Genomic DNA, 26,586 nt, shown 5'->3' with positions numbered 1-26,586 from the left:
GGCCAAACTAAAAGGAATTCAGCAGGGAACTGCCTAGAAGTGAAGTTACCATCAATCTTAAACATAACAGAGCAATTATGTGACACCATTTTTCAAGGACCATCTTAATTTCTAGAATAAATTTACACTTCGAGTTCATAAATCCCCCATGTCTTTGTAATCCTCCAATGACCAACCAGTTCATCCAAACATTTTCAAGGTTCTTTTAAAACAATGTAATTTTTCCCTCCATAAATTTCGTTTACTTACCCTTAAGGTCCCTACATTTTTGGGGGAGGTAAGGGTTTTTTTTCATGAGGACTTAGACCACCCTAAAGGGTGCTTTAAGGGGATGGTGTGATGCTGAGCACAGTAAACACAACATGACAAACACCATCCTCTTGGTTTTGCCCTCAATGCTCTTATCCACACCACTGATCAGGCAATTACCCAAGGCTGCCTCCCTCCTCTCACATGAGCCTTGACTCCTTCAGAATTGGCAAGGGCTAGATCACAACTTCCTTTTAAGAACACAGGCCCATCCTAAATGGCAGCCATGAGACCCTAGAGTGGGGAATCCAGTTTTTTCTTATGGTGGGGCTGGAACCCAGGGCACAATAGGTAAGGCTAGGTAAGTCTCTACTGCACTACACACACAGAACCCCGTCCTGGGAACGTGGGCCACTATCTCTGAACTTAGTCCCTGTGACTACAAAATGACCTGTCAACATTCACCTCATTAATGTGAAGTTTCAATTTGCTCAAGCTATCCTACATAGTCTTAGAAATCAGGCCAAGAGATCCATCCCACTTTTAACCAAAGAGGTCTTCGATTTGGGTTCAAACTGCTTCAACAGTTACTACGTTCTAGTCAGTCTGTCACTGAGGGCTGTGCTAGAATCAAAATTTACATGTCTATAGAATTTAGGATCAAGACCTGATGGCTACTCTCCCATTTAGTTTGATACTATTGGATACATATAAATATTCCCATGTCATTCTGTGGGACTCAGCAAACTCCAACACCAGCACCTGAAAAGGGTTACTCGACTCCCTGATGTACGTCCTCCCAGAGAAGGAGACACAATAGGGAAGACACAAAACTTAATTTAATAGAAATTTTGTTTGTAGTTCTTACACTCTCAGTGTGAGCTGTGCTAGAACTGGCTGCCCCACAAATGGCCCAGTCCTGGGGGCAAGGGAGAAAGGGGAAGAGCCCCATTCTTCCTCAGTGCTGGGGGGAGGGAAGATACCACCCCCTTCTCCTACCCTCCTCTGAGATTCAGAAAGGAGAGCAGATGAAATCTCAAGCCTAGGGCTTTTCCTCCATACCTGTTCCTAGAGTTGGAGGATAGTGACCAAGAGATGGAGAAAGGGACAGAAAGAAAAAATGTTGATTCAAAAATGAGAGGCCAGGAGGTGAGGGCTGAAGAATTAAAGACAAACACCAGTAAAAAAAAAGGGGGGTGGGGAGGATGGGGAGGCAGGGGAACAAAAATCAGAATCCACCCCAGACCTGAACCTGCCTGGAAAAAAAATGAAAAGTTCTTGAGTCTCATAGAGACATTATTGGGAGCAGCCAGCTCTGTGGCGGGGTGTTCAGGCCTCAGTCCAGCCCTGGAGGCAGGTGGTGTGGCCTCTACAGCTCATCCTTGGCTTGGCCAGTGGCATCCTCCTCATCTTCTTCCTTCTCATCCTCTTCATCTTCATCTTCATCTCTGTCATCCTCATCCTCTTTATCCTCGGCCTCCTCTTCCTCTTTACGCTTCTTGTCTTCTTCTTCTTCCTTAAGCCTCTGCTCCTCATCCTGCTTGTCCTTCATCTGCTTCTCTGCAGCCTGTGAGGAAGACACCATCTCTCAATACCTGGTCTCCCCCGCCTGCCAGTCCTCCCAGCTGACCCCTAGAGTAAACAAAGGAAAGTGACCCACCTTGGTGACACCCCAGGTCTCATTGCCAAACTCCTCTGCATAGGCCTCATCATTGGTGATGAGGAAGTTGTCAAAAATTGTGCCAGACTTGACCTGAGAAGGAATGGAAGGACAGGTGGTCAGCAGTGATGGCTGGCAGCCCTGGCCCTGCACAGGCCTCTATTGCCACCTTTCCTAACCTTTGAACCCACCAAAAGGGGTGTGGGGCAGCAGGGTGTGGTTATGACATGCCTCAGATCCATCCCAGCACAGAGAAGGCAGAGGCCAGACTTCTTGTGGAGTTCCAAGGCAATATAGGATTATAGTGAGATCGTGTCTAAAAGTATGTAGGTATATGTAAGCATGTTGGTATGCTGAGAAGGGAGGAGGGAGTGAGGAATTTCAGGCCAGCCAGTACATACACTAAGACTACCTTGCCTCAAAAATCTTTTTTTTTTTTTTTTGGTTCTTTTTTTCGGAGCTGGGGATTGAACCCAGGGCCTTGCGCTTCCTAGGCAAGCGCTCTACCACTGAGCTAAATCCCCAACCCCATCTCAAAAATCTTAAAAAAAAAAAAAAAAAAAAAGGTGGAGCGGGGGTTGAAAGGGTGGCATGGGCTGTGATGCTAGGGACATTGTAGTTCAGAAGCCATGCTTCCAGAACTCAAACCCTAATGACCAGGAATACTGACTTCACTTTTTGCACTACTCCTCCCTCTGTAAAACAGGCATTCTGGGGAGAACTGAAAACATACCAATGACAAAAACTCAGTACTAATGTTTTTTTCAAATCTTATTTTGTTATGTAGCCAGGGTGGGCAGTGAGCAGAGCTGTAAGTGGGTGATCTGAGCTGATTTTGCAGGGGCACTTTAGCAAAGGACTTACTTAGCACATGCCAAGTAGCCCTACAGAAAGGTGCTCAGTGGGGCCAGAGACAGCTCAGCAAATAAAGGTACTTGGTTGCCAAGCTTTTTTTTAACGACCAGAGTTGATTCCTAAGACTCACATGGTGAAGAGAACCAACTTCTCCAACAATTTTTTTCCTCTATGTATACCGACACACATAAAAACGTTTCAATAACAAATCAGCTTTCTTTTGTGTTAGTAAAAAAAAAGGAGATAAAACAGGAAATGTCTCAATAAGTGGACATTTCAGAATTTAAACACCTTGAGGTTGGTGCCTCTGCCTGTTCTTCCCTCCAGATCAACCAGTACAATCCTGACTACTTGAGGTCTGCCAGGAACCCTTGTCTTTCCTATGTCTCACCTGCCAGAGGTCTAAGCCCAGTACAGCAAAACTATCATAGGCATAGATATTCGCATCGGGGGAGTATTCAGGATTGTCAATCTCTGGGTGTATCCAGGTACCCTTGTAATCTGGGTTGTCAATTTGACGTGGCTTCCATTCGCCCTGTAGAAGAGAACCAGATGAACAGAGGTGGACACATCCCACAGTACAACCAACCACCCTGCTTAGAACCCCAAGGCATATCTTGTCTTTTTCCTGTGGTGCGACATCAATCATAGCACCAAAGGAAGCACCCTACTAGTGAGCAGCACCTCAACACCCAAGCCTACCTTGTATTCAGGATTTTGAATCACTGGTGGTTCCCACTCTCCATCCATCTCTTCGTCCCAGTCCTCAGGCTTCTTAGCATCAGGGTCAGGGATGTGCTCTGGCTTGTCCCAGTCCTAGGAATATACAGGGAGGTCAGGGGGACCCAGGGTCCTCCCCCTAGGATGGAGGTGGAGCTGTTGTCCCAACACTAACCTCAGGCTTGGAATCTGTGGGGTCATCAATCTTGGCTCGTTCATCCCAGTCTTCTGGCTTGGCAGCGTCAGGATCCTTAATCTTCTTGGGCGGCAGAAAGTCCCAATCATCCTCCAAGGAGCCCGACTCCACCTGGCTGTTGTCAATTTTCACCTCGTAGGTGTTGTCTGGCCGCACAATCAGCGTGTATAGATGTGTGAATTCATCATCCTGAAGAAGGAAGGAGGTGAGCAGTCCCTCCCACCAGGCTGCCTGGACCTCCCGTGACAGCCACTTAAATGACTACCCCAGACACACCTTACACCGGATATCCTTGTTGATCAGCACGTTCTTGCCCTTGTAGTTAAAGATGACATGAACCTTCTTGGTGCCAGGACCGCAGATGTCCGGACCTATGTAGGAAGCATATGCAGGCTGATGGCAGGCTCTACCCTTGGGGAAGAAAGACCTAACCTTATGTATTTATGCGTACGTACGTATGTACGTACGTATGTACGTACGTGTGTGTGTGTGTACCATGCATATACAGGAGCCTGCAGAGGGCACTGGAGTTGGAGAGCTACTGTTTGAGTGCTGAGAACTGAACTTCAGTTCTTTGAAACCATTGCATCCACTCCAGCTCCTATTTTGTTTTTGACAGAGGATACTGTTACCTTTAACTGAAGCTGCCTTTAAAGTACTCACCTACCTCAGTAGTGTGAATGCTGGAATGTACCATGGCTATCTAGAAATAAAGACCTGATCTTGTCTTTTTTTTCCCCTGAGACAGGATCTCTACGAAGTCCTAGCTGTTCAGGAATCATGGAGAGGCACCTGATTTCAATATACCTATTAAAGGCATCAAAGACTACAAATCTGAAAAGAGTACCATTCTGGGCCAGCAAAGGGCTCAGGGGTAAATTAGGTGCTTGCCACTAAGCCTGATAATGCAAATTTGATCCTGGAACTCAGATGACAGAAGAGATTTCCAAAGTTGCCCTCTGACCTTCACACTAGTACATACACAGGTACATAAAAAATTTGCACTTTTTCCAGTGATTTCTTTGACCCTGTCATTAGCATCATTTCTAAAATTAAGAAACATGTAGAAAATACCATAAAAATGAACAATATAAATCTACAACTAATACAGTCCACCAACTAATAAAGTAAACCCTTTAGTTGTCCCCTCAGGACAAAAATCATTCAAGTGCTTTCCATGATATGAAGATCAGCATTCTAGTTATAAAGGGTTTCAGTTCGCACCCACTGTCCAACCGGCAGAGGTCAGCATTGGCTGGGGGCCCCTCACCAAACATGATGTTATATTCTGAGTCTCCATGCATGTCCTTCTGGTCCAAGCCACCCGGAAACAGCTTCACGTAGCCGCCCCCACAGTCGATATTCTGCTCATGCTTCACGGTGAACTGTACCACCAGTGTCTGGCCCTTGTTGCTGAAGGGTTCGAATCTGGCGGACAGCGCGTAAAATCGGGCATCTTGGCTTGTCTGCAACCCTGTGATGAAATGGGATTGTCGTTAGGTGGACCCCAAATACCCTAGACCTTGAGGGGCACAGTTGACCGCCCCTTCCTTCCTCCACCTGTCATTGGCTCCCTCATTCCTGGGAAAAGCTCCAACAAGCTGTGTGCACTGACAAGAGCTTCCTCCAGGAAGTTGTCTTGAATCCAAGCACCCACTCCCTCGTACCTTTATCCTTCTCCTGGTCCCCGTAGAATTTGCCAGAACTGAGGACGAATTTGCCAAAATCAGACTTATGTTTGGATTCGACCCAGCGGTTGGTCCAGGCATCTGAAAGAGAAAGGCTTAGGAGTCAGATCAGCGGGACCGTCCGACCCCCGCCCCCATAACCAACGTCTGTCAGGAGCTACAAGCAAGTGGGGGTGGGGAAGGGGATTCCCATCCCAACCTCGAACTTGACACCTCGATCGGCTTCAGGTCCTTGAACGAACCTTAACTCCGGGCGCGGGAAACCGCTGCGCCTTCCTGGTCCCCCAAGGACGCACAAATGGAACCGCCCGCGGCTCTAGTCCCCCCGGGGCCACAGTGTTGGCCCTCTGAACGGTAATTACTTTACACACGACGAGGCAGCCGAGGGCTCGGGGCCCAGCAGTCGCTGAGGCGGCCTCGAGGCGGGCCCAGACCTTACCTCCGTCCAAGAACTGCTCTTTGAAATAGATGGCAGGGTCTGCGGCAGCCAGGCCGAGGAGGCCAAGCAGGAGCGGCACCGAAAGGAGCATGGCGGGCCGAGGGGGCGGCGGCACACTGGCCCTTTAAAACGATCTTCAAGCAGCGGCTCTGCGGTATTGACGGACGCGGCCGCCGCTGCTCCAATTTATATCCACCTACCTCTCATCCCAACCTGACACGACCGCTGAGCCCGCCCCTCGGTCCTTCTGACTGGTTTAGACCTACAGCTGTCCCTTCTCATTGCGTCCTAGTCGCCTCAGCAAGTTAGGCTGTGGCTCGGAACGCTGGGATCCCAGATGGCTGATTTCTATTGGCCGCACCCTGGGCCAATCAGGGTCGACCACGCGTTGTAGGGGACGCCCCCTGTTGGGGTGGGGGCCGCGAGCCCACTCAGGCGCGGTCACGTGACTGAGCCTCAGCCCAACCCCGCCCTTGCTGGTGAGAGTCCCTTGCTCGCCATGAAGTCGTTTAAAGAATCCGCGCGAGCAGTACCGGGTGTTAACCGTGCGGGACCGAGACTGGGCCTCCGTCTCGTCTCGGCCTTTTTCCATCCTTTCTGGTCAGAGGGAAGAAGCAAGGATTCTTTGCAACTTTGATGTTCCATCTATACTGCACTTAGGGAACGCCCACCGATGGCAAGCTTTTCCTATTCAGGATAAGGTCAAGGGCCAGGATCCTGGGGTTTCGCTGCATTCTGGTTCCCAGTTGTTCAGGCCAGTAGAGAATGTACCAGCTTTCTCCTCTTGTCCCGTAGTTCCCTGACAGCCTGTCAGACTACTGTGTGACATGATACAAGTCACTTCGCCTCCCTGAAATCTCAGAAGCCAACAGGGGTGACCCTGAGCTATCTGACAGAAATGCTCTTAAACCTTTCAGGGCTATCCACGGTTTGAGAGCAGGAAACATAGTGGTCTCATCGGTGTGAATGTAAGTGTGTGTCCTTGGGTGAGAGGTAGTAACCCTACCTCTATCATTTTTTACTCTTACGCTGGAAAATGGAAAGAGTCACTTCTTGTGGTCTCCCACAAACGACTTGGCTTTTGCAATTAAACGGCTATGAGCAGACAGCAAGGGGTGCCGTTTGAGAAGGAAAAAGGACACAGATGGCTGTGGTGATAGAGTTCTAAGGAGATAAGCAGGACCCTTGGATCTGGAGGCCTCTGACTCAAATCATGTGACTGTGGCCAGCACCCTGCTTGCTGCTAGGAGGAGGAAGGACAGTACCTGTAGGGGTTGGGGGATGGGAGGTGTTTCCAAACTGAGGAATTGGGAACACTGGAACAGACAAGGAACTGCACAGAAGGAATCCTTACAAAAATGGAGTGCTTCCTTCTCAGTGAGAGGAACTCAAGCAGTAATGACACTTAAGGTCAAGAAGTTGGGGGTCCACTCTGTTCCCCAGGCAGTGTCCAGAACTAAGCATTGCTGGTGTAGGTCCCTCTGGAGGACACCCAAGTCCAACAGACCTGTGACTGGCCCTGTCTCCAGTCCTGTGACTGACACATATGCCTTCTGCTTTGTCCTAGTACTTAAGAAGTTGAATGAAGCAGGGATCAAAAGTTCAATGTAATTCTCAGCTATGATGTAGTGAGTTTGAGGCCAGCCTGGGCTACATGAGACCCTGCTTCAGCACAATGAAATAATGGACTGGAGAGATTTGTTTTGGCTGCTCTTTCGAACTACCCCAGTTCTATTCCCAGCCCCCTCGTGAAGCATCAAAATGACCTGTAACTCCAGTTTCAAAGGGTCTGAAACCCTCTTCTGTGGGCACCAGACATCAAATGGTAGAGAGAAATACGTGCAGGCGAAACACCTATACGAATAAAATGAAATTTAAAAACTAAAAAAGAAACCAAATGTGGCAAAGCACAGCTGTCAACTTCAGCAGGATCGCAGGCAGGAACATGGGAGTCACCCAGGAGCTCTTGACCTGCTAGCTTGTAACCCAGAAGGAAAAAAAGAACAAGAGACTCGGTGTCAGATAAGGTGGAAGGTGAGAGCTGAAGTCCTCTGACCCAAGCACACATTCAGCCCCAGCATTGGGAGGGCCAATGAGTTCCAGGTCAGCCTGGTGTCACTTAGTGCAGTCTAGGTCAGTCAGAGTTACATAGTGAGACCCTGTCACAAAAGAAGAAAATAAGGTGTTTTGAAGCTGAGGAGAAAGGGGTCTAAACTGATGAAACCTGAATACATGATTTGTCTATAACCGGATTGGAATCAGGAAGTACTAGAAATGATGTGTAACGGGCTTAAATAATGAGTTTCTCTCTTAACACACACCAGAAAGGGACATCGAATCCCACTACAGATGACTGTGAACCACCATGTGGTTGCTGGGAATTGAACTCGGGACCTCTGGAAGAACAGTCGCTGCTCTTAACCACTGAGCCATCTCTCCAGCCCAATTAATGAGTTTCTGAGAGTGTCTCAGGACTGGGGATGTGTACCTCTGTGATGGAGCCCTTGCCTAGCAAAACCTAAGGTCTGCGTTCCATCCCTATACTGGAAAAAAAAAGTCTGAAGCATGGTCCACTTTTAGATTGTTGTTACCAAATAACTGTGTGTGTGTGTGTGTGTGTGTGTGTGTGTGTGTGTGTGTGTGTGTGTGTGTGTGCGCGTGCGCGCGCGCGCGCACGGGTGCCCACGCGTGTGTTGACTATTGCTTCTCACAATAAACTGGGTTCCTTTACACCAGTTAAGATAACTGAGGGACAGGAATATTAAGTAGTTTTTTTAATATTTAACCAATTTAATAAGCTAAGAGTGACATAAACGAGGCTGGAGGGATGGCTCAGTAGTTAAGAGCACTGGCTGCTCTTTCAGAAGACCCGTGTTCAATTTCCAGCACCCACATGGTACTGTCTGTAACACTATTTCCAGACGATCTGACACCCTCACACGTGCAGGCAAAGGACCAATGCACATAAAAATTGTTGTTTTTATATTTTTGTGATGACGTGGGTCTTACTAAGTTGCCAGACTGGCTTTGAGCTCACGGATTCATGTCTTGCCCTTTCAAGAGTTACTCTGGTTGGGTTTTGTTTGTTTTTTTTTCTAAACGTTAAGCTAATACTCTACTGCTCCTTAGCCATCCACCTACTTTGAGACAGCGTCTTCGTCTTTGATATATATGTAGACCAGGCTGGCCTGGAACTTACTGAGATCTGCCTGCTTCTGCTGGGATTAAAGATGTATACCATTAAATTCAACTTCTTTTCTTCTTCTTGCTTTCTTTTTAAATATTTATTGTTATTTTTTACATATATGCTTGCCTGAACATATGTATACATACCTCACCCATGCCTGGGGCCCACAAAACCAGAAGAGGACATCAGATCCCCTGGTACAGGTTACTGGTGGTTGTGATCTGCCTCGTGGGCGCTGAGAAGCAAACCTGGGTCCTCTGAAGGAGCAACAAGTTCTCTTAACCCACTGATGCGTTTTTCCAGCCCCAAGCGTGTTTTTTAAAAAACCTAAATTTTCGAGTTTTTTTTTTTACATTTTAGTGTGTGTGTGTGTGTGTATCACATGCGTGTGGAGGTCAGGGAAATTCTGCAAGATTCAGTTCTTTCCTTGGACCTTGTAGGTCTCTGGGATAGGGGTGTGTGTGTGTGTGTGTGTGTGTGTGTGTGTGTGTATCACATGCGTGTGGAGGTCAGGGAAATTCTGCAAGATTCAGTTCTTTCCTTGGACCTTGTAGGTCTCTGGGATAGAATACAAGCTGTTGGTGTTGGTAACAAGTAACTTTGCTCCATGCCACAGCGACTCCGGTGTTTCCTTCATTCATCCCTCCCACTGAAGTGCTCTTTGATAACATCTTTGGACTGAAACTCTTTACCATAATCCTTGACTACACAACTGCAGCCAACCAAATTTACAGCCCCTCCCCCCCATGAATTTTACAGACGCTTGCCTACCCCTTCACCTAGTTTCTTCTCATCAGCTTCAATTAGGTTGATTTTGTGCTCAGCGCAAAGGGCCTCCATGATGGTTTGGTGCAAACATGAAACAATGGGTTTGACGGCTTTGTGGATAATATATGCTAGGTAATCATGACGGTGGCAGTTCCCACAGCTGTTCCAAAGCAGTAAGTACCTTCAACCTCTGAGCATATAGCCTGGCTATATAGGACCCAGTACCTTCCTCTGACTTCCGACGGCACTGGATCCCCAGAAACTGGAGTTAAGGATCATCGAGAGCCACCATGTAGGTGCTGGAAAATGAGACTGGGCCCTCTGGAAGGTCACCCAGTGGTCTTTCAACCATATCTCCAGCCCAGACTCCAAAGAGCAATCTGTTTATTTTTCATTTTATTTATTTTGTTTTTCAAGATAGGGTTCCTCTGTATAGCCCTGCCTGTCCTAGACCTTACTCTGTAGACCAGCTTTTTGTGAGCTGGAGAGATGGTTCAGTGGTTAAGAGCCCTGACTGCTCTTCCAGAGGTCCTGAGTTCAAATCCCAGCAACCACATAGTGGCTCACAAGCATTTGTGATAGTGTCTGATGCCCTCTTCTAGTGTGCATGAAGACAGGGACAGTGTACTCACATACATGAAATTTTTAAAAATTGCTTTTAAAAAAGTGCTTCTTGCTTTTGCAAAGGACCTAGGTTTGTTTCTCAGTACCCACACAGTGGCTAACAACTGTAATACCAGAAGATCTGATACCCTCTTGTCATTTGCATTTGCATATGTATGAAAGATAAATAAAACAGAGAGGATGGGGGTGGGGGAGTTTGTTGTTCTTGCAGAAGACCCAAGTTCGGGGCTGGGGATTTAGCTCAGTGATAGAGTGCTTGCCTAGCAAGCGCAAGGCCCTGGGTTCGGTCCTCAGCTCCGGGGGGAAAAAAAAAGAAGACTCAAGTTCAGAGTCTAGCATCCACACTGAGATGCTCATAACCAACTGTCTCCAGCTCCAGGGATCCAGAGCCTCTGACCTTGGCAGGCATCTGCTTTCATGTGCACAATCTACACACACACACACACACACACACACACACACACACACACACACACACAGAGAGAGAGAGAGAGAGAGAGAGAGAGAGAGAGAGAGAGTAGCACATGACTTTATTATTAGCACTTGGTAGAGGAAGGTGGATCTCTGTGAGTTCCAGGCCAGCCTATCTTCTTTAAGTAAAGAACTAAGCCAGGGCTGGAGAGAAGGCTCAGTGGTTAAGAGCACTTGCCTCTCTTTCAGAGGACTTGTGTTCTAGTTACAGCAGCCATATTAGGAGACTCATAACCAAAGGCAACTGGAGCTCCTGGGACCTGACACTCTGGCCTCTTTGGGCAACTGCACTCTCATGCAAATGCAGACACACACTTATAGTTAATTTAAAATAATAAAAATAGAAATATAAAAATACTTTAAAGGCCACTGTTTAACATGTCAAGACATTATGTTTCTACCAGAGCAGAAAACTTTTGTCCAAATAATGGAAACACAACATACAGTACAGTCTCAATCTTGAGAAAGTCTTGGTAAATCAAGCAGTATTTACTGAGCATTGTGCGGAGTGACATGAAGTGACACCACAGTGTGCATGTTTTGTGTTCAGAACTAAGGCTAGGCCTGGTAGGATGGCTTGGTGGGTACAAGTGTTTTTGACTAAAACCTAGGGAACTAAATTATACCTCAGGGTAGAAGGAGATAATTGAGGCCCCAAAGTTGTCCTCTGATCTCCACATGTGTACATTCACACATGCATACATGTATAATGAAACCATTCCAAAACACAAAAGCAAAACCAACCAACCAACCAACCAATCAATCAAGAGGCTGCCGTGGTTGCCTAGCCCAACATGGCCAAGAGCTGCCAGAGACACCTTGAACTCACTGCATTTGATTTTGAATTAATTTGGTCACTGAATATTAAGAAGGCTTTTACTATTGCCAGTTTTTTTTAATTTATTTTTTTTCTTTTTTCTTTTTTTCGGAGCTGGGGGCCGAACCCAGGGCCTTGCGTTTGCTAGGCAAGCGCTCTACCACTGAGCTAAATCCCCAACCCCTAATTTATTTATTAATTATATATGAGCACACTGTAGCTGTCTTCAGAAACACCAGAAGAGGGCATCGGATCCCTGTGACAGAAGGTTGTGAGCCACCATGTGGTTGCTGGGATTTGAACTCAGGATCTCTGGAACAGCAGTCAGTGCTCTTAACTGCTGAGCCATCTCTCCAGCCCTGCCAGTTGTTTTTTTAACTCCCACACTGAGTTACAGGACCACGTACGGATGAGACCCGAGGTTTGTTTTGGTTTCTGTTTGGTTGTTTTTTGGTTTCTTGAGACATGGTGTTTCTGTGTAGCTCTGGCTATCCTGAAACTTGTTCTGTAGATCCGGATGGGCTTAAACTTGGAGATCTGCCTGCCTCTGTCACATGAGTGCTGGGATACCTCTCACCCACCTGCCTCGCTCCCTCCCTCACCCCACTCCCAGGCCCCAGCTGTGACTCACAGTTTGTCAGAAGCATCAATGTAATATTGCATTGACCTCCTGAGAGCACAGAGAAGCCGGAGGGTTTATAATTTTTTGTCAACTTCCTGTAGGTTGACATTTTTGCCTTTGAGCCTCATCTGTTCTCTTGTAGAAGTAGAAGATTTTTGTATAGTATCTACATCACGAATTCTAGGGAGAACTTAAAAAACCTGAAGTACGGGGTTGGGGATTTAGCTCAGTGGTAGAGCGCTTGCCTAGCAAGCGCAAGGCCCTGGGTTCGGTTCCCAGCTCCAAAAAAAAAAAAAAGAAAAAAAGAAAAAAACAAAAACAAAAACAAACAAAACAAAAAACCAAAAACCTGAAGTACTCCATGCAGGTCAGCAGGCTCTGCAACTGTCTTAAGTGAATCCCTCTCCCCTAAACATGTATGGTCTTTACCCAGATTCTTTTTGAACAGGTAAAAGAAGTTAATATGTGCAGAGTGGGGCACTGGAAAGATTCCTTAGCTCTTAAGAGCAGTTGTTATAAGTCCTCTTGCATAGGACCATGGTTCAAGTCCCAGAATCCACATGGTGGTTCACAACATCCATAACATCAGTTCCATGTGATCTGATGGCTATCTTCTGAGGCCACCATGCACACAAACAGACAAAAACCTCACACATAAAACAAAGTGAATAAATCCAAAACAACAACAACAGAACATCAACAGAATGGCCATGCCTAAAGCCAGGATGGCAGTGATCTGAGCCTGCTACTAGAGGCTGCATAAAAATTAGCCGGAGGGGAGGGGACACTGATTGAATTCATTTCAGTCAAGTCTTTTTTTTCTTTTCTTTTCTTTTTTTCGGAGCTGAGGACCAAACCCAGGGCCTTGTGCTTGCTAGGCAAGCGCTCTACCACTGAGCTAAATCTCCAACCCTTCAGTCAGGTCTTATAGTGTTTGTAATTCTTGCATTTGGGAGAAGTAGGCAGGAGATGAGTTCAAGGCTAGCCTCGGCTAAATAAGAACTGTCAAGATATAAAACAAAAAACCCAAAAGAAAACTACTTTCGCCCTTCAAGTCATCAAATTTATCTCACTAGTTAACTACAGGTCACTTTGGTCAAACTACATACAGCATCCTGAGGTACATTTGAGGCGCAGTTGCCACACTTAAGATGGCGACGGCCAGCTCCCAAATCGCCCGTACTTATGCCACATTAAAAATGGCGACGCATGCTCCACCGCGACTTCCGGTTCCGGTTCCGGTTTCCCTAGTCCGTCCGGCGGCCTACACACGTTAAATGCGCTAGGGATAGCCATGGCGGATAATCCCGTCTTGGAGCAGTTGCTGCGGAGGCTGGAGGTAGCTGATGGCGGCCTGGACAGCGCGGAGTTGGCTACGCAGCTGGGCGTGGAGCACCAGGCAGTGGTGGGCGCTGTGAAGAGCCTCCAGGCTCTGGGTGAAGTGAGTATGGCGCGTGCTGCTGGCCGACCTCGCTTTTATAGCTGTAGCCCATTATTGCATTTAAAAAGAATTGGTCTGGGCCCGGTTGATGGTGGTACATGCCATCCATCCCAGCATTTGGGAGGAAGAAGCAGGTGGATCTCTGAGTTCGAGGCCAGTCTAATTACAGAGCAAGTTTCAGGATAGCCAGGGCTACACAGAGAAACCCGGTCTCCAAAAACAAAATAAGTTTGTCTACAGGGCTGGAAATATGGCTCGGTGGTTAAGAGCACTGACTGCTCTTCTAGAGGTCCTGGGTTTGGGTCCTAGCACTCACAGGTAATTCAAAGACACCTTTAATCACAGCTCCAGGGGATCTGAAGCCCGCTGGCCTCTCTAGGCACTTAAGTGCAGGTAGTGTTTACAAACTCATGCAGGCACACACACATGCATGTAAATTTAAAAGAATAAATAAATCTGGGGGCTGGGGATTTAGCTCAGTGGTAGAGCGCTTACCTAGGAAGCGCAAGGCCCTGGGTTCGGTCCCCAGCTCCGAAAAAAAGAACCAAAAAAAAAAAAAAAAAAAAAGAATAAATAAATCTGAAAAAAAAAAGAGTTATTTCAGCTAAGGACTTTGGTATGCAACTGATAGTTTCAAAATTGGAGGAAACGAGGCAGGAAGATAGGGATCCAGGGGTTCAAAACCCTCTTGGGATATAGCAAAGCAAGGTCTTGAATGAAAATGGAGCTACCTATCCTCTCTTGTCCTCCCTCACTCTCTCCCTCTTCCATTCTCTGCCCTCTCTCCTCCCCCACCCTATGGGATGATGTAAAGTTGAGATGTAACATAACTTTGTGACTGGCCTCTGAATTTAATTTATTTTTTTAGGTAGGGTCTCATTTTTGTATCCCTGACTGGCCTGGTACCTGATAAGTATACCAGACTGTTTTTTTATTATTATTTATGTTTTAAGATTTATTTATTTATTATACATAACTACACTGTAGCAGTCTTCAAACACACCAGAAGAGGGCACCAGATCTCATCACAGATGGTTGTGAGCCACCATGTGGTTGCTGGGATTTGAACTCAGGACCTCTGAAAGAGCAGTCAGTGCTCTTATCCACTGAACCATCTCCAGCCCGAGGAGACTGGTTTTGAACTCAGAGATCCACCTGCCTCTGCCTCTGCCTCTGCCTCTGCCTCTGCCTCCCTACTACTAAGATTAAAGGTGTGGTCTATCACAAAAGGTTCTGGTTTATTTGTGTGTGTGTGTGTGTGTGTGTGTGTGTGTGTGTGTGTGTGTGTTGCATGCACACATGTGCATGCATATGTACCAGGTGAGTGCAAATGCTCCAGGAAGCTGGAGAAGTTAGATGCCCTGGAATTGGTTAGCAGTGGCTGTGGGCCACCCTATGTGGAGAGCAATGCATGTCTTGACTGCTAAGGCAGGTCTTCAGCTCTGAGGCTGTCTTTGAATCTCTGGCCCAATGTTGTAGGGTAGTGGTGGTTTTGAACAACACAGACCCACGTGCCACTCATTTCCCCGCAGGTCATTGAAGCCGAGCTTCGTTCTACCAAGTGCTGGGAGCTGACTACTGAGGGTGAGGAGATTGCCCGGGAGGGCAGCCATGAGGCCCGTGTGTTTAGAAGCATCCCTCTCGAGGGCCTGGTGCAAAGTGAGCTCATGGTAGGGCCCAGGGCTGGGGTCTAGGGAGGGGATGGGATGCAAATGGCCTGAGATACAGCACTCATCACAATCCCACTTCCCTAGCAACTGCCCAGCGGCAAGGTGGGCTTCAGCAAGGCCATGTCCAACAAGTGGATCCGAGTGGACAAGAGTGCAGCCGATGGGCCCCGGGTGTTCCGCGTGGTGAGTCCTGTAGGGAAATGGCCAGGCAGGCGGGAGGCAGAGGTCGAGTGGAGCAGACACCAGCCCTCATTCCCGTGTCCTGCGGCAGGTGGACAGTATAGAGGATGAAGTACAGAGGCGGCTGCAGCAGGTCCAGGCAGGCCAGGCTGAGAAGCTGGCTGAAAAGGAAAGGAATGAGCTCCGGAAGAGGAAGCTGCTGACCGAAGTGTGAGTGGCTGCCACAGCTAGGCCCTTTTATCTGTGTGGTGCTGTGAGGATAAAGAGAGAGAGCCGCCTCGCCCATACCCAGTTGCTGCTGTTGTCAGTCTTCACCACACCCCGTTTGCCCAGGATTTGTTATTGTGGTTGTTGCTTGGGTCCTTGGTTTTGAGACAGGGTTTTCCTTTGTGGTTCTAGCTAGCCTAATACTTGATATGTAGTTCAGGCTATCCTCAAATTTGCAAAGATCTTCGTGCCTCTGCCTCCCTTGTGCTGGGATTAGAGACTTGCACCACTACACCCAGCCTCATGCAGGGTTTTGAGTGCGTGTGCTAGGCTCCCGAAGCCCTTCAGTCTTGGTTCTTGTCGCACCTGCTGCTTTCTCTATGCCTTCCAGGAAGTCAGCCAATTAAATTCCTGCTCATGTGTCACTCAAGTGAAGCCATACTGAGGCAGACTAGGTGCAGCTAGGATGGTGATCGTGACTTCCAGGCCATCCAGGACTCCAGAGTGAAACCTATTAAAAACTATTTGAGGGGTTGGGGATTTAGCTCAGTGGTAGGGCGCTTGCCTAGCAAGCACAAGGCCCTGGGTTCGGTCCCCAGCTCCGGAAAAAAAAAAAAAAAACAAAACTATTTGAGGCCATGGGACGTAGAGCTGCCGGATGGAAGTCTAGGCTCTGTGACTTGCTAGCTATGCAGACTTGGCCAACTCACCTGGCCTTTTCCAGCTAAGCTTCTTTACTTCTTACGGGGTTGTGGAATAACGGATCCTCACCCAAAATAAACTCTCAATACTTTCTTGATATCATGTCCGTCTGTATGCATATGCATCACTACTTGGACGGACTTTGGTATAAATTATATTATCACTGTTTATAGAACAAATAAATGTATGAATAGGTAGAAGGAAAGTGGCCCAGTAAGAAAATTTCAAATGACAGTATCAAGAAAACAATAAATAATGCAGAACTCAAGCCCACCCTGGGCTACATAAAACATCTAAACCCAGAGAGAGAGAGAGAGAGAGAGAGAGAGAGAGAGAGAGAGAGAGAGATGAAGGCTAGAAAAGTAGTTCAGTGGCTCAGTTCAGTATGTCGCAGCCTAATAGCTTGAATTCCATCCCTGGGATCCACATGGTAGAAGCAAAGAACTGATTCTCGAACTGGTTTTCTGACCTCCACATGTGAGAGCTGCACACACACACAGATAAGTGAATGTGATGATAGTTTTTAAAATATTTTAAAAGCTGGAGAGATGGCTCAGTGGTTAAGAGCCCTTGCTGCTCTTCCAGAGGTCCTGTTTTAGGTTCCTGTTGCCCATGTTGACAGCACACAACTGTCTGCCACTTTAGCTCCAAGGTCTGTGTGAGGAAAAGCTCCAGGAGATCTGATAGCTTCTTCTAGCTCCCATAGGCACCCACACATGTGTTATATATTCACACAAACATACAGACATATATAATACACATAAGTAAAGACAAAACTAGTGGGATGGCTCAGTTTTGTAAGATACTTGCAGAGTGTCTTACACCACTCTCCCACCACAGAGAGCAAGCAGAGACAGGTGGATCTGTGAGTTTAAGGCTAGCCTGGTCTCCAAAGGACTTGCAAGTCATCTAGGGCTCCATGATGACCCTGTGTCAAAAAAAAAAAAAAAAAAAAAAAAGTGCAGATAAAGGCACTTTGCCATGTAATGCCTAAAACCTCCACCATCATCAGCGTTTACTATGTAACCTGACCCCCTCCAGAGAAAACCAAAAAAAAAAAAAAAAAAAAAAAAAAAACCCAAACCAAACAAAAAACCAGTAAGGCAGGTTCTGAGATGGAGCTTAATTGATTACTATGCACTACTAAGTCCTGAGTTTGATCCTTAGCACCACATAATCCTGGTATGACATAGGCCTGTATTTCCAGCATATAGAAAGCAGAATTAGGAGAGCCAGTTCTAGGTCATGATTGACTGTATAGCAAATTCCAGGTCAGTGTGGGATCTGTGAAATCTTTTAAAACATCAACAACTTAAAACCAGAGTTACTTTATAGTTGGTTCTGGGATTAGCATCCAATGGCTCTCGAGATGATAGCAGTGTCTCTTTTCTTCCTCTGTTCACAGGATCCTGAAAACCTACTGGGTGAGCAAGGGCAAGGGCTTCAGCACAAGTGTGTCTAAGCAGGAGGCCGAGCTGAGCCCAGAGATGATCTCCAGGTAGGGCGAGGAGAGGGGAGAGGATGTTGGGGAGGGTTGGGCAGCTCTCCTCATGTCTCTGCACCCTGTATCTCCCCACAGTGGCTCCTGGAGGGACCGACCCTTCAAACCCTACAACTTCTCTGCCCGTGGTGTGCTCCCAGACAGTGGCCACCTGCACCCCTTACTCAAGGTCCGCTCCCAGTTCCGACAAATCTTCTTGGAGATGGGGTGAGCACACGGCCTGGGGTGGGGTTTGGAAGCTACTGGACACAGGCCTGCAGAGCAGTCAGTCATGTCTCCTGCAGGTTCACAGAGATGCCTACGGACAATTTCATCGAGAGCTCCTTCTGGAACTTTGATGCACTCTTCCAGCCTCAGCAGCACCCAGCGCGTGACCAACATGATACTTTCTTCCTGCGAGGTGGGTAGCCGGCGAGCCTGGCCAGTGCAGTAGCAGAAGCCTCAAGTCTGGATAAAGTCAAGCTTTACGGAAGGGATATTGCATTTCATAAAATGAGGTCCAGAGTCACTGTGGCCAGCCAGGCCCTGGCAGCTGGTCCCATCCTCCACTGCCATCCCTCTTCCTTGTGCCTAGTCTCTGCTTCCAAACTTGCCGGACCTGCCGTGGGACTTTGTCAGCTTAAGGCAGCCACCCAGAGTTCTTTGTTTATAGAGAAAAAGGATTTCACTCTGTGGCCTTGACTAGTCCAGAGCTCATGTAGACCAGGCTGGCCTTGGACTCACAAGGATTTCCCAGCCTTGCTAAGGCTAGGCTTAAAGGTGTAGCCACAATGCACACAAAGGTATGCATTTTATTTCATTTTTAAAATATTTATTTATTTTGCATATGAGTACAGTCTAGCTGTCCATACCAGAAGAGGGCATCAGATCTCATTACAGACAGCTGTGAGCCATCATGTGGTTGCTGGGAATTGAACTCAGGACCTTTGGAAGAGCAGTCAGTGCTCTTATCCATTGAGCCATCTCTCCAACCCATTTTATTTCATTTTATTCAGAATTCTATTGGCTGTCCTGAAACTCATTATGTAGACCAGGCTGGCCTCAAACTCACAAAAATGTACCCAGCTTTTTCTGCCTCCCTAGTGTTTGTACTAAAGGCATGTGCCACTATGCCTGAAGTGTCCCAGGTTTGTTTTGTTTTGTTTTTTCCCTGAAGACAGGGTTTCTTTGTAGACAAGGCTGGCCTGGAAATCAGAGGTTCACCTGCCTCTGCCTCTTGAGTGCTGGGATCAAAGGCATGTGTCATCACTGCCTGACCTCATGTCTAAGATTTTTAATGCCACCTAAGGACTGTAGTGTGGCATATTGGAACCTGTATTCTATCTGTCCGTAGCATAAATAAAGAAGTAAATAATCAAATTCCACCCTGGTTCTGTCCCCTCTCCTCTCACTATCATGTAAATTCTCTAAGGTTTATTTGGGGCCAGAATCCTTTTCACTAAACTGAAGTATATATGTGGGCTGGAGAAAAGGCTTTGCAGTTAAGAGCACTTGCTGCTTTTGCAGAGGACCCTAGTTTAGTTCCCAGCACCTGTATTTGATGCTCACAACAGCCTTTTAACTCCAGTTCCAAGGAATCTGATGCCATCCGGGCTCCTCAGGCACACAACAAGCTCATGTGCACACAGCCACACAGACAGATATACACACGATTGAAAAATAAAAGCAAGCCATTAAATAAGAAGCGTGTTGTCCTTAATTCTGGACATGCCCATCACTTCCACTTTTAACTTCTTTTGTTCTTTTTTGTTTTTTCAACTAGAGTCCCTCACTATAGCCCAAGCTGGCCTTGAACTCATATCCTCCTGTCTCAGCTTTTTTTTTTTTGGTTCTTTTTTTCGGAGCTGGGGACCGAACCCAGGGCCTTGCGCTTCCTAGGTAAGCGCTCTACCACTGAGCTAAATCCCCAGCCCCCTGTCTCAGCTTTTGAAGTGCTAAGACATTTTCCCTTATTATTTTGGTTGTTTAAGACAGGGTCCCACTCTATAGCCTAAGTTGACCTACAAGTCACTATGTAGCCATGATTGATCTAAGTGTCTTCTGTTCTCCTGCTTCAGCCTTCAGAATGATGGGATCACACATGTGAGCCCCCATGACTAGTTATTTGTTGTACGTGCGTGTGCACACATGCGTGCATGGGCGCATGCTGCTGTTGCTAGGGGTGGGATCTCCTGCATGCTGGCAAGTTTTCTGTCTCCAAGTTCTCTGTCCCTTGTCACAGGCCAGCCCCTGTTTCACTGTCCTTAGTCCCTCTGAAACGAGTGACTTCTCAAACTGTCTGTCGTCTCCCCTCTGAAGTGACAGGCAAGCTCCCTAAGTGCCCATTGTCGTGGTACCCAAAACTCATCTGCTCCGCTGTTCCAAACCTTCCAGCTACAGAAAGTGATACTGTTTGCCCCTCATTTACAGTTGAGGAAACCGAGGCACAGAGGGAACATCATTTGCCTAAGGCTACACAGCTGTTACATGCAAAAGACTTACTCAGGAACTAAATCTAAGTTGTTAAAGAAAAAATGTTTTGCTCATTTGCTTCTGGAAGTGCATGTTAGTGGATGAACACTTGCCAAACCTGAGGAAGGACCTGGGTTTCAGGAAGCACTGGGGGAAGTCACATACTTCTTGAGCAACGTCTCCCTGAAAGTCCTCCTGAATGCTAAGAGTCAGCTGAGTCATAGCCTGAGTAGCACAGAAGTCCTTCACCCCAGGGAGATCCACTTCCTGACTAGATAGTTCTGAGGAATCTGTGAGTGGGACAAGGGGTTAAAAATCACTGGAGATAGCAATGTTGTGCCTATAGAACTAGGGAAGGCTGGAAGCTCGTGCTGCTTGAGTCTTTAGCAAGGCTGGATGTGGTGCACACACCTTTAGTGGCAGCATTTGGGAGGCAGAGGCAGATGGATCTCTGAGTTCAGGGCCAGTCAGATCAAGTCTCAAAGCAAAGACAAGGAAGTAAGGGAGAGAGACGGAGGTCAGGACAAAGGTCCTGAGGCTGAAATGTCAGTTGGTGGCCCTGTGACTGCAGGTCATGGTCACGTAGGAATGAGAGGAGACCAGAGCAGGAGGTAATGTGTCAAAACCAGAGGGAAACTTGGGCTTTCACACAGTAAAAGGGAAGAAGGGGAAGTGGCTTCTGGAAGAGGGGAAGGTCATCAACTGAGGAGTGCCAGCAGGTACCACTGAGTGCTATGGCACAGGACCCTCCGTGGAGCAGTGCCTGACATGCAGTGGCTTCTGAGAGGTGCTCACTGGCTGACCACATGACTCTGTCTTGCCTAGATCCAGCCGAGGCCCTGCAGCTCCCAATGGACTATGTCCAGCGGGTGAAACGGACCCACTCCCAGGGTGGCTACGGCTCACAAGGGTGAGGCAGAAGCAGGACTCTTGAGAGGGGAGGGACGGGATGCTGGAGTTCCAGGACCTCAGGGCAGACATCCTGCTTTTTCTCCTGAAGCTACAAGTATACCTGGAAGCTGGAAGAGGCCCGGAAAAACCTGCTTCGCACACATACCACAGCAGCCAGCGCCCGAGCCCTCTACCGTTTAGCCCAGAAGGTGCAGCTTGTCCTGGGCAGGTGGGTGGTTGGTACTGTCCTATAGACCTTCTGACCCAGGCCAGGGCCAGGCCTGACCTGGCTATCACTCCTCCTCCCCAGAAGCCATTTACACCAGCCAAGTACTTCTCTATTGATCGTGTGTTTCGGAATGAGACGCTGGACGCCACACACCTGGCCGAGTTCCACCAGATTGAGGGTGTGATAGCTGACCATGGTCTCACCCTGGGCCACCTCATGGGTGTACTGAGGGAGTTCTTCACCAAGCTGGGTGAGCAGTCAAGCCAATACAGGCAGGCAGTGTTTGGGGGGCTGGGAGAGTGACTCTGAGGTCATCAGCCTGTCTTGGCCAACCCCCACAGGAATCACACAGCTGCGCTTCAAGCCGGCCTACAACCCCTACACAGAGCCCAGCATGGAAGTGTTCAGCTACCACCAAGGTCAGGGATGGGAGACGGCGCAGAGGGAGGTCTGAGGGACCTCACACTGGGCCTGGGTCACCCTCTTTGCCAGTCTCCTACTGCATCTTCCTGTTCTTTGTGCAGTATCGCCCAGATGCACACTCTAGCTTTCCCTTTGTCCCCACAGGTCTAAAGAAGTGGGTTGAAGTTGGCAACTCTGGAGTCTTCCGCCCTGAGATGCTCCTGCCTATGGGGCTCCCTGAGAATGTGTCTGTCATTGCTTGGGGTCTCTCTCTGGAGCGGTGAGTACCCTCCTAGGATGGTTCCATCGTCTCATTCACTTGTTCACTCCTCCAGCAGTGCTGGTAGGAATGCCGTGTTCTGTGCCTGGCCCTGAGCTGTGAGCACTGGGGCACGTTTCTCTAATACTTGCAACCTGGATCCTAGTGGGAACGGAAGGGCGGTTAGCATGGCTAATCAGGAGACTCAGAAGGCCAGAGCGTTAATGTACAGAAAGTGCTATAGAGAGGACAGAGCAAGGCTTGGATAAGGAACAGCCAGTACTTGGGCTCTGAGGCTAGACTAAGCATGAACAAGGGGAGAATGGGAGGTAGGACTGGGCCAGTGGTACAACATGTTCACCGTGGGGGAGACTTTGGCATTCATTCTGAGAAAGATGGGAGCCTCTGAGAAGCAGAAGTTAATCTGACTTAGTGTTAAACTCTGTTCCTTCCCCTGTCAGCCCAACAATGATCAAATATGGTATCAATAACATCCGAGAGCTGGTGGGCCACAAGGTGAACCTGCAGATGGTATACGACAGCCCCGTGTGCCGACTGGACATTGAGCCCAGGTCCTCAAAGACACAGGAGGCTGCATGATAACAGGCTGCCCCAGCGATCCCTGTCTAGTCCCTGTGCATCCCGCAGCAGTGACCTAGTATTTATGAGGCCTCCGTGAGGCCAGCTGTCTTCCTCTGCCTCACACACCCCAAGGGTAGGGTTCCAACTATGGGAGCAGGTTCCTTGTGGTGGCTTTTAGTGGTCTGTGTAGTTTGCTTGTGAGGATGGGTTTGGGCCCTACAGGTTAGCTGTTTAATAAAGTGGGCACGTTCCCTTGGGTGGTGCCTTTTGTTAGGACTCTTGTCGTTCATTTCAATAGGTGACTCGTGGGTGTGGCCTCACTCCCGGTTCCATTCAGTGCTTGGTGGAGAGAAAGCTGGGGATGGTTCCTGGTGCGCAGTTCGGGAGTCGGGCTTAGATCCTCCATGGTCTGCTCCTAAGAGGTCCCAGTCAGTCCGAGCCAGCTCCGTGCTCCACTGAGCACTTACTGTTAATGGTGTGATGGTGTGTGTGTGTGTCTGTTGAGGTACTTATGGGAGACAATCTCGAGTGCCATCTTTAGGAGCACTCCATGTCCTCTGAGACAGGGACTCTCATTGGCTGGGGCTCACACCCGTTAGGCCAGGGTACCTCACAAGTAAGCTCCAGGGACCTTCCTGTCTCTGCCTCAGATTGTAAATGCACATCCCTTGTCCATAGTGTGGATTGAACTCATGCCGCAAGCACTTTGCTGACAAGCCACCCACAGCTCAGTCACGCACTAACCACTAACTGGAGCCAAGCCCTCTTTTAAGGCTAGGAACAGAAAAGTCCTCTTGGCAAAAACAGCACTTAGTAGGTGATAGCCTAAAATCCAGGATTCCCAAGGTCGATGGGAACGAGGGACTGTGGGTGAGAAGCTGCTCTTAATTTTCCTCCTAAAAATCAAATCTCCCAGCAGCTGAGGCAGGGGCAATCATGAGTTTGAAGCCACCCTGGGCCAGATACTTCGACTTTGTCATAAATAAGTAAGTAAGTAAGTAATCACATGAGCTCTGGGGAGTAAGTTCGTAAAGCTTTGTGTATCCACACCTGACTTGCTTTGCTGGGGGCTCAGATGAGCATTTAGGTGGTTTTTTGGATTGTTGTGTTTTACTTTTTAATTTATGTTTATGTGTATAGTTATTTTGTCTGCATGTCTTTTTTCTTATTTTTTTTTACATTTAAACTTTTTTTTTTCTTTCCTTTTTTTCGGAGCTGGGGACCGAACCCAGGGGCATTCGCTTGCTAGGCAAGCGCTCTACCAGTGAGCTAAATCCCCAACCCCTTACTCTGTTTTTTATGTATGAGTATTTTGTATATCCACATGCCTGGTGCCCATAGAGGTGCTGAGCTTCCTTCCTTGTGGGCGCTGGGAATTAAACCTTGGCCCTTTACAAGAACAAGTGCTTTAAAAAAAAAATACTGTCTATCTGTCTGTCTGTCTATCTATCTATCTATCTATCTATCTATCTATCTATCTATCTATCTCTATAATTTTTCTTTAAAGAACAAGTGTTCTTAACCACTGAGCTAACTCTCCAGCCCTGTGTGTGTCTTTGTACACATGAGGCTCTGTTGCTAGGAGAGGGCATTGGATCTCCTAGAACTGGAGCTATGGACTGATATGAGTCAACATGTGGGTGCTAGGAACCAAGCCTAGGTCCCCTGGGAAAGCAGCGTGTGCCTGCAACTGCTGAGCCATTTCTTTAGCCCCCCAAAAATTAATGTCAGGCCTGGAGAGATGGCTCAGTGGTTAAGAGCACTGGCTGCTCCTCCAGAGGTCCTGAGTTCAATCGCCAGCAACCACATGGTGGCTCACAGCCATCTGTAATGAGATCTGATGCCCTCTTCTGGTGTGTCTGAAGACAGGGACAGTGTGCTCATATGCATATATACATATACACGAATGTCAGGGCTGGTGAGATGGCTCAACAGTTAACAACACTGGCTCCTCCCAAGGTTCCGAATTCAATTTCTAGAAACCACACATAGTGGCTGGCAACCATCTTTAAAGGGATCTGATGCCCTCTTCTGACATGCAGGTGTACATGCAGACAGCACTCATACATTAAAAAAAAAAAAGCTTGGGCTGGAGAGATGGCTCAGCGGTTAAGAGCACCCGACTGCTCTTCCAGAGATCATGAGTTCAATTCCCAGCAACCACATGGTGGCTCACAACCATCTGTAAAGAGATCTGATGCCCTCTTCTGGTGTATCTGAAGACAGCTACAGTGTACTGATATGTAATAAATAAATAAATCTTTAAAAAAAAAAAAGTAAATAAAATTGAAAAAGATACTAATGACTCCCACCCCCAAGATAGGGTATCACTATCTCCCAAGTACTGGGATTATATAGGTTTATGTCACTACACAAGGTTTTTGTTGTTTTTTTGTTTGTTTGTTTGTTTGTTTGTTTCTTTTTTTTTCCCACATGGGGTTTCTCTGTGTAGTCCTGGCTGTCCTAGAACTTACTCTGTAGACCAGGCTGGCCTCAGATGGGCCTCCTGAGCGATGTATTTAAAACTGTGCACCACCACCACCCAGCAACCCTTAGTTTGTTGCCTCTTGTCAATAAATTTATGGTATGCCAGTTGTTAATTTTTATAACTGTTTCAGTTTTTAAATCACTGCAGTAATAAGGGGGAATTATTTTGAGAGTGCCAGTTTTCCAGCTGGCTTTGGTGGTACCTGCCTTGAGTTAGCGTTTGGTGGGCAGAGGCAGGCTGATATCTGAATTTGAGGCTAGCCTGGTCTATAGAGGCAGGGCTACAGAGAAACTCTGGCGAGAGAGACAAGACAGACTGACAGGCAAGACAGACAGACAGACAGACAGTAAGCAGAGGGAGCCCTGAATAAGTAGAGTCCAGCCTGAATGTGTATTTTGATGTGGGCACAGGAGTCCAAGACCAATTGGCCCATGGGAAACCTGTCTACGTAACACCTATATGAACCAGGCTCAAGAGCAATGGCAAAGCTTTTCCCCAGAGTTCCAGAATGATTGTTTACGGATAATTAATCAGTGTGCAAAGACTAGCAAATCTGGCTTCCTCTCCTGAAGTTTTTTTTTTTTTTCTTTTTTTCTTTTTTTTTTGGTTCTTTTTTTCGGAGCTGGGGACCGAACCGAGGGCCTTGCGCTTCCTAGGTAAGCGCTCTACCACTGAGCTAAATCCCCAGCCCCCTCTCCTGAAGTTTTAAAGCCAGGATTGCTCACCCACAATTCCTCCTACCAGGATTAGCTGTGCTGTAAATCAGCTGAGGTCCCAGGTTGTAGCCAGAGCATTAGAGAACCTCACCTGATCCCAGTTTCACGGTGTGTATGTCCTTTCTTCATTCCCTCACATAGCCACCATTCCAGGACCCAAGCTGCTAGGGATGTTAGCAGCAAAAAAAAATAAAATAAAATAAAATAAAATAAAAATAAAAAATAAAGAAAAGGGGGTTGGGGATTTAGCTCAGCAGTAGAGCGCTTGCCTAGCAAGCGCAAGGCCCTGGGTTTGATCCCCAGCTCTGAAAAGAAGAAAATAAAAAAATAAATAAATAAAATAAAGGGTTGGAAAGATGGCTCAGAGGTTAAGCACTGGTTGATCCTACAGAGGGCCAAGTCTAATTTAAGCACCCATATGGTGGCTTACAATTGTAATTCCAGCCTCAGGATTTCTGAGCCTCTTTTCTGGTCACCATGAGCACTAAGCACTATGGGCACTGTGGTACAGAATTATATGCAGTCAAAACACTCATACCCATAAAAAGTATATAAAACTTTAAAGATGAGA

The 26,586-nt window shown here is 47.5% G+C and overlaps 2 protein-coding genes across 3 annotated transcripts; one reads left to right on the top strand and one right to left on the bottom strand.

Annotated features, from left to right (window-relative positions):
- Window positions 1-1,068: 1,068 nt before the first annotated feature.
- Calr (calreticulin) lies at window positions 1,069-5,961 on the bottom strand. Its single transcript, NM_022399.2, is given in 9 exon segments — window positions 1,069-1,816; window positions 1,910-2,002; window positions 3,156-3,299; window positions 3,467-3,580; window positions 3,660-3,869; window positions 3,957-4,051; window positions 4,951-5,154; window positions 5,348-5,449; window positions 5,808-5,961. Coding segments are annotated over 9 exon segments (1,251 nt in total). The 5' UTR covers window positions 5,899-5,961; the 3' UTR covers window positions 1,069-1,618.
- A 7,575-nt stretch (window positions 5,962-13,536) lies between these two features.
- On the top strand, window positions 13,537-23,087 carry Farsa (phenylalanyl-tRNA synthetase subunit alpha). 2 transcript variants are annotated; one of them, NM_001024237.2, is made up of 13 exons: window positions 13,537-13,737; window positions 15,270-15,407; window positions 15,492-15,590; window positions 15,679-15,797; window positions 17,902-17,994; window positions 18,076-18,204; window positions 18,282-18,397; window positions 21,274-21,358; window positions 21,449-21,548; window positions 21,650-21,818; window positions 21,910-21,987; window positions 22,136-22,250; window positions 22,691-23,087. In NM_001024237.2, the coding sequence occupies exons 1-13, from the start codon at window positions 13,591-13,593 to the stop codon at window positions 22,827-22,829; spliced, it is 1,527 nt and encodes a 508-aa protein (NP_001019408.1). In that variant the 5' UTR covers window positions 13,537-13,590; the 3' UTR covers window positions 22,830-23,087. The 2 variants fall into 2 exon arrangements, 1 of the variants encoding a protein (NP_001019408.1); XR_015643289.1 differs by having other exon boundaries at window positions 13,546-13,737; window positions 21,449-21,568.
- Window positions 23,088-26,586: the final 3,499 nt, after the last annotated feature.

This window comes from Rattus norvegicus, chromosome 19 (genome assembly GCF_021556685.1).
Source record: "Rattus norvegicus strain SHRSP/BbbUtx chromosome 19, alternate assembly SHRSP_T2T, whole genome shotgun sequence".
NCBI lineage: Eukaryota > Metazoa > Chordata > Mammalia > Rodentia > Muridae > Rattus > Rattus norvegicus.
The sequence above is the reverse complement of the archived record's forward strand: the minus strand, read 5'-3'. Positions and strand labels throughout refer to the sequence as shown.

Bases quoted from the DNA above. Each gene is read 5' to 3' on its own strand.
- Farsa (NM_001024237.2), top strand. From the start codon at position 13,591: ATGGCGGATAATCCCGTCTTGGAGCAGTTGCTGCGGAGGCTGGAGGTA. The intron at 17,995-18,075 runs GTAGGGCGAGGA...ATCTCCCCACAG, and splicing joins AGCCCAGAGATGATCTCCAG to TGGCTCCTGGAGGGACCGAC. The intron at 21,549-21,649 runs GTGCAGCTTGTC...CCTCCTCCCCAG, and splicing joins TCTACCGTTTAGCCCAGAAG to AAGCCATTTACACCAGCCAA.